Here is a 13251-nt window from a genome sequence, read left to right as displayed (position 1 = left end):
AAAATCAAAACCCAGATGGAAAGATAATGTACTAAGTTCATACATTTATGCATAGTTGAACACAGTTCGTTTGACTCCAAATCTGGCCCAACAAAGCCTGCTCTTAGCGAACCACATGATTTCTTTGGATCTTTTTTTAAAGCTGCTGTGTTATTTTATAAATGTCTTGCTAATCAAGAGCTAAATGTATTCAAATCCTAAAGCAAAGGACCCCTACTAAAATTTCACCAACTACTTCATCTTGGCAGAAGGAGACCCTGGATTCTTACAAACAAAACAAAACAAAATAAAAAACTAATCCATTCTCAGCATAATGTAGCTATTAGAGATGCTAAAGAGCAGGAGAGGTTTCAAGCCCCAAATATTGTGTGCTTTTACGACTTTTCTGAGATTCAGTACTGCAAGACTGGCAATCTGTTGATTATTTTGGTCATTGGAACTTAATAAGGCATGATGGAAGTTGGCATCTCTGTCAGTGGTGAAAGTACCTATTCTGAAAAAATAACACATTTTTCAAATTGTTGAAGAAACAGCAAATGACTAAATTCATACATAACCCTGAAGCAATAGTGTTCTCTCCTCTGTTTTTGCCACAGAATGAAACTGGCTCACCTAGCATATGAAACATAGCAACAACAATGTTACTCTCTATCTCCCCACCTTATACTCCCACAGCAGCCTGGTTAAGGAGTGAGTTGCTAAATTTTAGGACCCCCAGTTTTCCAGGTAGGGAAGCTGAAGTGCACAGCAATCATGTGATTTGAGCAAGCTGCATGATTTTGGCAAAATAACTATAAGAGATAATGCCACGGCATCTAGATTTAACATGTTGTATGTTTTTTTTTAAGTTCTAGCAGACACTTCTAGATGTTTGAAAATGTGGGTGATTGAATTTTGATGGAATTATTCCAATGACAGTTTGCTGTTATTAAGACAACATCTTTTTCCCATCTTTTTGATTTCATGCTTTATCTTCTTAGAAGTTTCTTTGAGAAAGAATAGCATGAATACCTATCCAAACATAGGGTCCTCAATTTAGAGCTGGGAAGGAATTTAGAAATCATCATCTAGTCTAATATTCCATTTTGCAGATGAAATAAAATCCTACAGAGATAGTATGACTTGCCCAAAATCAAAGTTGAAGCCAGGGGTGAAGCTCTGGTGTTTTGCTTCCAAATTAGGCATTCTTTGTACTTCAACTCTCCAGTATATTCAGTGCCTCTCAGTTATGTAAATTGCACTTCTGCCTTCTCCAAAAATACCAGTCATAAAGAGTTGTGAAAGCAACAGTATTTTTTTATGTGCATAAATAAATTTTTCATCACTAAAAATAGACAAACTTCCTTGCCACTTTGATTAATTCTGAGTTTTATGATCTTGTTACAGAAAAGCTCAAAAGCCAGAGAAGTGTGTCATACTCTCTTCTCTCCCAAGAATAATTACACATTACCCTTTCCCCTTTAGTTTGTTGGGAAAGCAAAAGTCAATGACTTGAATGAAAACCAATAATTTTTTTTTTAGAACTTGGGGTGTATTTCAATTTTCTTTCCTTGGAGAGGAGGTGGTTGGAATATTCATTTATTTAACTTACGTACTATCCTCATCCTCTGAGAGCACATTTTTTAAAGGATTTGAGTTTACAGATGAACATACAATTTAATGATTCAATAAAATATCTACACATAAAATAAAATAGTCTTTGGGAAAGCTGGATTTGCTAAGCTATTTACACCATTGCTATTTTATTTCTATTTGTTTGATTTAACATTTACTCTAACTATCCTTTTTGTAGTTGGCCTCAGAATATGACAAGATGGTGAATCTTGTGATCTTTAGTCTCCACTCTCCACTCTTTGAAATTTTTAGTCCAAGCATTTTGTAAAATGTTCCCTACTTCACCCTGACTGGGTTCTGCACCCTCATCTCCCATACCTCCCATGGCAAAAACAGGAGTCAACTTGGGAAGCAGATCACCTGATCTCCCTTTAGTGAGAGCTTGCTTAGACCAGGCAGAACTTTCTCATCATGCTTGTTTTTGGGGATGTGTTCCAAAGGCACCACCAGGGCAGTCATTGGAAGCTGGGAAGTGTCTCTGTGGTTCCAACAGCTGTAAAAGGTTTGAGTCCCCTTGGCAGATGTTTGCTGTCCCGACCACTTCATTAATGTTGGAAACAAAACCCCTGATTATACTCTACCAAAGTTATCCCTGCATGATTGGCATCTAGAGTGTGCTTCATGAGACAGAAACCTTATTACTGCTTAAAAGGAGAGAAGGGAGAAGGGATGTTGAAAAGAAGGAGCAGGAGACAAGGGAGGAAAAAGGTACAGATAAAGTATTCTTGCTGAGAAAAAGACACACCAGAGCAAATCTAATAATGAAAACAGCTCAGTTCTATTTGAGAAAAGATGGTAACTTGAGTACCACCTTATGAACTATTTCCCTATCCCTTGATCAGAAGCCCAGGAATAGAGTCAGAATGCCTCTTCTTCTCTTGCTATTTTAAAATAAAGTACTAAATTTTAGAAAAACTAATACAGAGAGTGGAACAAAATTGATAAATATTTTTTCCTTGGGGAAAAGATAGGAGAGAAGTGAGAACAAGGAATAAATGGGGGAAGAATTTTTAGTAAGTTTGGAGAACACCATTCTCCTTGATGTGTATATTCTACCTTCCTTCCAAATCTTTCCCTACCCTCCTCTCTCCTCTCCTCCCATCCAAAAACACAGGCAACAATCTCCAGGGAGAATAAAATTTCAGTTATAGCTTTAAGAAGACAAAAGAAGAAGGAAGAGAAAGAAGAAAGGAGAAAGGAGACAGGAGGAAGAAAGAGGAAAGTGAAGGGAGGAGAGAGTCCAGATAAGACAGGTGGTAGACAGCAAAGGATGTAATAGAAAGAGGAGGGTGGAAGAAGGAAAGAAGAGAAAGAAGTGGAAGATGAAAGGAAAGAAAATCCCGGTAAACAACAGAAAGAAATAGGACAATAAAGGAGTCAGGAGACAGAGGGAAGAGAAGTAGTAGTAGGGAGAATGGAATAAGAGGGAGATAAAGAATGGAAGAGGTGATGGGAAGAAATGAATGAAAATGGAGGAAAAATGAATGAATGAAAATAAAAAAGAAGAGAAGCAACGAAGAGAAAGGTTCAGAAAAAAAGGAATGAAGAAAAGGAAAAAAGGAAAGAAAGGAGGCAAAAGAAAAGAAGAAGACACCAAAGAAAAAATAGAATGGAAGAGAAAAAGAGATTAGGGCCCAGGGAGGAAAAGAAGGTGATAGTGCTGAACTTCTGGGTAGATACTCTTCGCTGTAAAAAAAAAAGTTGAAATTTTGATTTGTCCTGCCTGAGGCAATATGTTTGAAGATCTAAATTTAACCGGAAACCTAGTTTAGGTACTGGTTTGGATTCAGATTCTCTGTTATGGTTCCTAGTTCGCAGCAGTGTTGGGATAGACCTAAGAAAAGGCACAGCTGAGAAACTTTCTGGTCTGGAGTTTTCTGAAAGCAAATGGATTGTTCGTGGGACACAGACACTGTGAGACGAGCGACATTTTAACCTTTTGCTGCATCCAGTCGTTCACCTATAGCTCTAACCAAACACTCATGCACGATCTAGAGAGGTTCTGTTCCTTGGTCAGTGGTTTCGAACCACTACCGCTAGCTCTGCGCAAGCCCCGAGGTTATTCAGTATTTCCTCAGCTGAGGAAACCCTTGGGAAGAGAATCCTGTCCAAGGTTCTAAGTAGCAGGTGCCCTGACCCAAGAATTGGGTTGGTTTAAAATGGAAGGAAGGGCCGTAGTCCAAGAAGTCTCACCACATCCCTAGGGAATGCAGCATATGAAGAGTTTTATTATTTAGGAGTACAGGTTGCCCCGCGGGGCTCTCCAGCTTTGTTAGTACTTTGCGAACGACATAATTTATTGGAACAGAATATGAGAAATAATGATTGCAAACAGGGAAAAGAACAAAATGAAACATAGCACCCATCAAAATCTTACAGAAACATCAAACTTTCTATTTTAAACGGACCTCTCAGTTTTCCTCTCTCTATGGTCTCCTTGCTCTTTTAATGTCTTAAAAAAAATTGTCAGTTGCCTCTTTTTCTTTCCATGCTGTTAGTTCATTCATTAATCAGTCTATATTATTGTAGTCTGCTAGTTTATTCGTCAACCTATTTTAATGTTCTTCTATTAATATATCAGGAAGCTTGCATTACTATTTGTCCATTAATTTAGTCTTCAATCTGCAATTAATCAATCTATATAGTGGTGTCTGCTCTGATCCGCATTGTTTCACGAAGATTAAGAGTGGAAAGTAATAGTAAACTTTTCTCAACTCCGGGTGGGTGAATCAGAAACCGAGACTCTTAATTTGTGTTTCCGTCCTTGTCTTAAACGGCTCCTGAAGGGGGGATCGCGTTGAGGAAGGAGGAAGGGCAAAGAGGTGCTCCGACTCCGCTTTGCGCAAATGACAATTTAAGCAAGACCCACTAGAGATCTGCTTTTGGTGTGTGTGTGTGTGTGTGTGTGTGTGTGTGTGTGTGTGTGTGTGTGTAATAAAATCATTACTCGAAACACCCCAAACCGATAAAGGGGTTGAATTACTAATAATTTTTTTAAAGAAAAAAGAAAGACAATTTTTCTTAACTCTGGATATCTTTACCTGCAGCAAAATAAAAGCAAATCTAATTTAATGTGTGAGGTAAGTAAGGCAATGGAAGAATATATTCTGTGCAGCCCTCAGAAGCCGAAGCCTGGAGAAAACCCCCAGAAGTCAGCTTGAGATAGCTCATCTCTCACCAATTTCCAAGTGAGAGAGAAGCGAAAAATATGCTATAATGTACATGTATTTTTGCTTTAAAAAAAAGACACCAAACTATACATTTCTGGTGTTTTCTATTTTCTTCTACTTACATCAAAGGTTAGAGGAAGGACACGGGGGGGGGGGGGCGATAGGAGAGGAAAGCGAAAAGTTTGAGTATCTTTGTAAAATGTTCCTACCCTAAAAAACCCCAACATCTTCCCTGGATTCAGCGCAGGGTCTGCGCGGGATGGAAACGGGATGCTGGGGGTGGGGAGGGGAGGGAGAAGAAAAATTGAGCATTTCTTTGGAAAACTCCTTCAGTCGCAGCAAGAGCGGGGCTGGCTCTTCAAACTGCTCGCCTCCAGACCTCTAAATAGTGACAGTTTAACAGAGAAATTTCGCAGTCTCTAAGCTTAGCTCTTGGTTACTGGCTTTCCCTACCCCTCACCTCCCATCCTCCTCCTCCAAAGTTCCCGGAATCTCAGAGGAATATGAGAATTCCTTCTAGTGACTAGTAAAAGGAAAGACAAGCCCTGGCCGCTCGCCTCTGTGGCTGGCTGTCTGCAGATAGAAGAAACTGGCTTTCGCAGGGCGAAATGGTCAGAGGCGCAGTATGGGACTTGGGGCGACGATTCGCTTCCTGGACTTTTCCTTAAAGGTATTATATTTAAGGCTACTGGGGAAAGCGCGCGTGGACATAAATGCACACACATAGACACAGATGCACACAGACACACCTGGCGTTTCTCCCAGGAGGGGGAGGAGAATTTAAAAAAAGTGCTAGCTATATAAATATCTTAAAATAGAGAGACTCGGGGAGAAGAAAAGATTGAGAAAGACAGAGAAGGGAGGAGAGAAAAGGGAGGGCGGAGAGAGACAGTGACTGAGGGATCCAGAGAATCCTGGAGATGGGTGGGGGGTAATTAGCTGGCGTTAGCTGGCTGGCCCTCCCCACGGGGCTGCTCCGAGCAGCGACACAATGCAGCTGAGCCAGGCAGCGCAGGAAGCGCGCCGTGATTGACAGCTGCGCTGTCCCGGGAAGATGCTTATCGGCCGGTGTGTGTAGGAGAGAGGGATAGCGCGCGGGCGCTGCACGGTCCCCGCAGTGCGCGCCGAGCTCCAGCGCTGCGCTGCTCCGCCTGTCTGCTCTGCTTCGGGCCTCCTAGAGGAGGTGGGGGTCTGGCCCCTCAGCCCCCGCCCCTGGCGGCCGGAAGACGCTCCCGCCGCACCCGCAGTCCGGCTTGGCGCTCTGGGGAGCGGTGCTCCGGCCGGCTGGCCGCTCGCTCCACCCGGGCTCACCATGCATTGCCACGCCGAGCTGAGGCTGAGCTCACCCGGCCAGCTCAAAGCAGCCAGGCGGCGCTACAAGACTTTCATGATCGACGAGATCCTCTCCAAGGAGACCTGCGATTACTTTGAGAAACTTTCCCTCTATTCTGTGTGCCCTTCACTCATCGTCCGACCCAAACCCCTGCATTCCTGTACTGGTAAGACCTCTTAGGACCTTTCCTATTGTCGATTTTATGCTCTCCATCGAAGCGTTAGACAGAGAGGGGTCCGAGGAGAGTGTCTCCTTTTCCCCTGCAAGAGGTCAAAACTCTCCTGTCTTGGTGAATTTGAGGGTAGGACTTGAAGGGAGCAGGAAATGAGCCCATTAATCGGGCTGGCTGGAAATCATTCCAAAACGTTACTTCCCTGGGAATAGGTCCCTTAAGCGTCGTCGGCTAATAAACCGAAGGGAATTAGGACTTCCTCATCCCCTGGACTTTCAGATTGAAGGTTTGAGGGCTTCTTAAAGTATTTTCAACTTCTGACATCAAATCTTGGTTTCTATGCCTCAAGACACCGATTATAATTCGAGCTCGTTACCATTCACTTTAAGATTTACCTAGCCCCTTGCTTTTGCCCTTAGGAACCTGTCAAATTAATCCTTCTGTTTCCATGATCGACCAAATCCAGAATCCGCCGAACTAGGTTTAGGATGACTTTGCTGTGAGGAAGTTAATGTGAGTTAACTGATTGCGGTGTGTGGATTCGGATTTGTTTCGCCTAGGGCAAGTCGTTTTAAAAAGTTCATATTTGATTTTTCTGTCTTCCCAAGAATCGAAGATAATGAAAGACACTAGTTGAACTTATACACACGCATATGTCTGTATTGAAAAAAGGCAGATTTATGTTGTTCAATTTCAAAGATGTTTAAAGGAACATGAACGTTAGTTGAAGTTCTACTAAATAATATTGTCTTGGTCTCGGTGTAATTTCATTCCATGTATCAGTAAATACAGCTAGAGATGACCACAGAAATTCCAACACTCCTCCAAACCGAACAATTCATTTGGATATTCCTTTTTTGTTGCCGAAAAGAAGATACAATGTGAATTAAATCGTTTATACAGGCAAAGGAAAGAGTGGAGCAATTATTCGATACATTTGTCAAAACAACTGTGATTTTTCAGGTCAAACCTAACTCCTAGTGCCCCCTGCTTAGAGACATATTTCTGTTTTATCAGTTTGGGGCAATCGATGAATATCTGACAAATATTATTAAGCTCTGTCATAAAGCAGTTTATTACATGACTTCTATAGAAGCATGCTAATATACAAATGATACATAAAATGAGTGTTGGGCCTGTCTTCCATCACTGGAATCATAAGAAGTTTGTAGTGTAAATAAGACAGCAAGCAGAATTCTATATAGCTATCCAATCATCATTCAAAATGTATCAATTTTATCTCTACTGTGGTAGATGAACTACATTAGACATGGGACATATACTCAAATGTTTTAATTTCTTTCTAAATTGGAAAAAAATGGAAAGTTCCGTATTAGAAAGTAGATAAATAATTATCAGGAGCAAAATCTGAGAAGAGGAACCTTCTTAAACTCTTTGGCCAGGTAATCCTTAAGCTCTTTGGTCTGGTAAGATTTGTGTTAGGAACAATTTTGAATATAATTAGGTATTTGTTATACCAATGAAATTGCATTTCAAAGAAAATAGAGAGGGCAAATTTTAATAACAACCTCTGGGTGTACCAGGATCTTCCTTGGAGAATCAAGACAGTTTTCTGTCATCTCCAAGGCTCAACTGGAACAAGAAACAATTTCGGGGACTTTGCCTGTATTTTGACTTGATACATAATTATTTTTGGCTTACAGAGGCCAAGGAATTGGATTATTTCAGAGAGTTCACCAGCACACAAACTGGCAAGATTATAGAGGAAAATAGCCCACATGTGCTATTTGCCCCTTCTTTCCCCACTTCCAAATGAGTTAACTTTGAGGAAACTTTGATTATCAGTTTTTAGGGCTAAGAAATTCCTTCTTGTATTGCAACAGGGGAAATAAATGACTCCTGTGTCCTTTTGTAAGTGTTTGCATTGCATTTTCAGTGTATCTGACTCTTAATCCTGTGTTTTCAGTAGTTTAGTTACTTTACTTGGGGGGAGTGGGGTGGGAGGGTGAATTACAAGTGTCTTAGTCCATCAAGTCAGCTCTTTGAGACATGAAGTTGTTATTGGTTAAGGGTTGTGACTTCTCTTAAAAGAGATTTGTCTGTTGGAAACTGGGGTCTGCCAAGGGAATTAAATTTATAACAACTGACTACAGTGGTCCACACTTTCAGATCCTAAGCCCTCAGTGGGTTTACAATTACAGTTAAAGCCTTCCCTGCATTAGATCATGGGAATCCAACTAATGACTACTCAATAGTTTTGCAAATACCACATTTTCAAAGCATTTTTTTGTTGCCTTTAGCAGTTAAGATGCAAATCTCAAATCTTAGACTGGATGAGCCTAATCCCCCTTTGATTGAAAGAGGCCACAATAAAACACTGACAGCCGCACTGAAAATATGATTTTGTTTTGCTAGAGTATTTTGCAGATAAAGATATTTCACACTCTTGGTGGAACCAATGCACTCAGGAGCTCAGATGGACAGCCTTAGTTGCTTTTCAAATAAAAATTGAAAAACTATAGTAGCCACATCATTTATAGGTTGGTAGTTGGAAGATGAACAAATTTCTTTCTGGTAGCAGTTTTTAAAACTTATAGTAGTAAATAGGATAAGTGTATTGGTTAGAATGGAGCCAAAGAGCTATAGCAATTAAGAAGTTCCCCTTAGCCAGTCAAACTGTTTAGACTTCATAAACTCCAGCATCAGACTCTGGTGCCTCTTCTCATCTTGTTGCCTCTTCTCAAGCAAAAGGATTGGTATTCACATAAACTGACAAATGGAAATATTTTCATCAGCCAAATACTTATTGGTCAGTAATTTCTTAGGTTCTCTAAAACTGTCCTTAAAATGTTCTTTTCAATTGCAGATGTGATGCCCTATAACTTGTACAACGTTCTTGAAATTCAGAAACCTTAATTCTTTTTAGGTTTGCTAGAAAACTGCTCCTCAAACCTGAAACTGAGTTTGAGATAGGAAAGCCTTGCCTTATTTAAATTAAACTCAAGAAACCAGATAATGGACATTTTCATGGCATTCTCCCCCCCCCACCACCACCACCGCAAAAACTTTTTTATTTCCATGAATAATTTGTCATATTCATTTTTGTGAAGGTTGGGAGAGTGAGTTATATATTTGACTTGTGATAGACCATTTAAGTTGGTGTTATCTCAGTGATTTCAATTTTGAATGCTGTATTCAGTGATTTCTTCTGGAGGTTACAAGATTGACAAGTGACTGAAACTACAAAGCAAATTGGAATTTGTGATGTCAAATAATGCTTAAATGAAGGGAATATCACTTTTTGTTGTTGTTGTTACAATTTTGTGGGCAGAAGAACAGTCATAGGAAATTGTACTTTTTAGGACTGTCCTCCATTCTAATTCTGTCCTCTCTGCAGCCTTTACTAACCAAGTTCCATAGGCCTGGAATGGACTGTCTTTCCCTCCCCAACGAAGCATTTTCTTTCTTTTTAAAACCTCTGAAATATCCTCTCTTCCCCAATTGATCTAATTTCCCTCAAATTTCATTTAAATAAGTACAATAGAATCTTATAAGTATCTGGCACTTAAGACTTGCAAAAAATTCACACGAATTCCATATGTTTTATCATTTGATCATGATATATCATCAGAGTACTGTGTCTCTGCTTTTCCTTTGTTATCACATTTGATTTTATATCAGTTACTCATATACATGTGCCAACCCTCCTTTCAGACCCTCAAGCTTCTTGAGATAAGTTTTTTGTCATATCTATCTTTGCACCATCAGTAGCACAATGCCTTTACACATAGCGAGTGACTAATAAATTCTTTAAATGGAATGAAATCCAATTTATTTGTATTCTATAGAATTGTTATCTACTGAATATCATAATCTATTGAAACATCTTTCTAATTGGAATCATCAGCAATAAAATTACGTTTATGCAGCACTTTACATTATCTCATTAACCTCATAATAACCCAGTGAAGTAGATACTTCAATATCCTTATCTCCATTTTACAGATGAGAAACTGACCCTAGAAATGTTGGTGGTGGTTAAGTGAAGCAGTGAATAGAATGCTGGGTCTGGAGTCAGGAAGACTTAGGTTCCTGAGTTCAAATCTCTCTTCAGATACTTGCTCGGCAAATCACTAAACCCTCTTTGCCTCAGTTCTTCATCTATAGAAATGAACTGGAGAAGAAAAATAACAAATCACTTAAATATCTTTGCCAAGAAAACATCAAATGGGGTCAAGAAGAATTGGATACCACTGAACAACAACCATGGAGATGTTAGTTTTAATTGACCTGCCCAAAGATACACAGTAAATGTTCAAAGCTGATGAGTTTAGAACTATTTAAGGCCAAGAGACTCCCTCAGAAGCCAGATCATCTCTAATAGTCTTGCTTCCTATAAGTCAGTCCCTGGAATGGAACAATTCTAGTGAAGGCAAATGAAAAGGATAAAGGTCCTTACACAGCTTACCCCTCACTATAAAAGACATAAATGGGCAACTCACACCTCTATCATTTTGTTGGTAGGTATGGTCCTTTTTGATATCAAAGGACTAGTAGTAGTAATTGATTTGCCCAAAGATACTTAGTAAGTGTTCATAGTAGACAAGTCTTCCTTGATGATGTCTAATGCTCTGATATTAAGCCAAACTTATCTCTTGCACTTCAGGAAATTTAGAGAGTAAATGCAGGAATTCTTTCATATTTACTTCACAGGAACAATCATTTGAGATGCTTGGTTTTAGTGTTCCTAGACCTAGAGAATTTATATCCAACTAGCAAACAAATTTATTGTACAAGTTACATGCATAGTAGTGATATATATATATATATATATATCACTACTATATAATATATATATATATATATATATATATATATATATATACTTCCTCCCAGATGATATAGGAAGTATCTACTTTTATGATATATATCACTACTATATACATATACATATATATATATATATATATGTATATGTTGACTTCCTCCCAGATGATATGGGAAGTATCTACTTTTATGTGCTCATTTTACCATAAGAATTTTTCTTCTGTGCTATTACCTGACTGTTTTGGGGTTTGGGGTTTTTTTTTTTGCCCCTCTTCCTTTACTTTACAGTGCCACAACAGACTTTGATGTTCCTGGTATTTTCTTCCCCAACCACAGTCACTAATTTTCACCTTGGAACAATGTCATCTAGAATGAGACATTTACAGTAGGTCTAATTTACCACAAGGGAAGAGGACACAGGAGGATAGGGTGAATCTCCATGGCACAATCATGGAGTTTCTCACTCGATGCTGTTGATCTCTAAAATTCTGGTTAAGATCTTGTTGGCAGCACTGTTGACATCTCTGACCGTAATTCCCCTTCCTGATTCCTGACCCCTGACCCCTCCCCACCTCATTCCTGGGTTGGGTCTGGGTGATTTTCTTAATGGTAGATAATTTACTTCCCTAAGTGTCCAAAGATCCATCTCTTGGGAGGGGGTGATGATATAGAATTCTCACACCATTTCCTTTTGCTGTTTGCTGTCAAAATCCTTAGAGAACCTCAAAAGGACAGCATGCTTGCTTCAAGATTGCATTCAGAGAAGTCAGAGAAGTTGTGAGACTGAATTTCTATTCTGTTCCCTGGCCAGGGAATGAAAGCTTCCGTACTGGAAGATCTAGGTCTGAACATTGGCAAGGAAAAAAATCCCTAATCCGGATTGGGTTCCTCAAAAGGAAATGGGGTGATGGAGCTAGCCTGTTTTGAAAAGTGTCTCAGCTGCTCTAGACCCTTGAATTGCTAGCAACTCACACTACAGCAGCCACAAATGACTTGGGATTGGGTAAATTCTATTCCCACTGCTCAGTCTCTGGGTATTGGGAAAGATTGCAGTGGGGGTGGCAATAGTGGGTGGGGGAATGTGCTCCCAGAATGTCTCCAACTGTAATTTTGAATATCTTTCTCCCTAAATACATTGTTAATTTGGTGTTTAGGACTGCTTACTGGCCTTAATGTTACAGGATCTTATATTTCAGGAGCTTTATGGGTTAGAGAGGCTTTTGTGGGCTGACTTTGGGAACCTAACCCCATATGTAACACTTGATACAGGAAAATTCCTTCCCAGTTTCAAACAACCTACTTATAAGGGTACCTTGGATTCTCAGACCACTTACGAGCTTGGGTATTCAGACATGATCTCAGTCCTGCATAAGACTATGTTTTAAATATTCCACTGAAAATGACAGTTACCACTCACTCCCTGTAACTTTCAACAGCTCCATCACTAAAAATCTAGAAGAACTGAACCAAATATAAATTTCAGAACAGAAAGGAGGTTAAAGATCATTATAACCGATGACCTCAGATAGAGAATTATATTTCTTAAGGTGTCAAAATTGTGGGGGGTTTTTGGAAGGGGCGGGGGCAAGAATCAATTCAACCTTGTAGTTTATCCATGTGGAGAATTCCTATTGAAGAAATACCCCTGCTGATGCTGATCCACAACTGAATTCTAATTTAAGATTTTTACAAAGTTGCCCTTGGCACTAACAGATTAAGGAATGGTCACATAGCTACTGTACAGTCGAAGTAAGCCTGCAACCCATGTCTTGTCTATAAGTCTGGCATTCTTGCCACTTTGAGTCTTTCATGTGACTTCTCTCACAGTTGTTTCAAAGATCAAAGATCAAATGTTTTGGTTTATATCCAGTGCTTCACAAACCTCAAAGTGTAATACATATATGATCTATTATTTGGTGGTAGTGGTTATAATAAATATCTCACTCTGAATCTATATCACCACCCTTTCCCTCATCATATGTATTTTAATGGTCAGGGATGGACAAAGGTAGACCCATCTTAATCACCCAAGACTTGGGAAGTAATGGTGGTGGTATAATAAACCAGGCCAGTCACATTCAGGGTAGAGCCAGTCAACCCATTTAGTGGGAGATATGGGGAAGGGTTATTTCATATTCATGGCATTGGGAACATGTTATCCTCCAAGCACAAGG

General features: G+C 39.6%; 1 protein-coding gene across 1 annotated transcript in view; it reads left to right on the top strand.

Moving 5' to 3' along the window:
- Positions 1–6049: 6049 nt before the first annotated feature.
- The window catches only part of BARX2 (BARX homeobox 2), a 77136-nt gene continuing 69934 nt past the window's right edge, over positions 6050–13251 (top strand). Inside the window, exon 1 of the mRNA XM_074216318.1 lies at positions 6050–6283. Coding sequence (XP_074072419.1) covers positions 6097–6283 — 187 coding nt within the window. The 5' untranslated portion in view covers positions 6050–6096. The remainder of the gene's footprint in view (positions 6284–13251) is intronic.

Source organism: Macrotis lagotis, chromosome 1 (assembly GCF_037893015.1).
Source record: "Macrotis lagotis isolate mMagLag1 chromosome 1, bilby.v1.9.chrom.fasta, whole genome shotgun sequence".
Lineage (NCBI taxonomy): Eukaryota > Metazoa > Chordata > Mammalia > Peramelemorphia > Peramelidae > Macrotis > Macrotis lagotis.
Note: the sequence above shows the minus strand (reverse complement) of the source record. Positions and strands in the feature narration are given on the sequence as shown.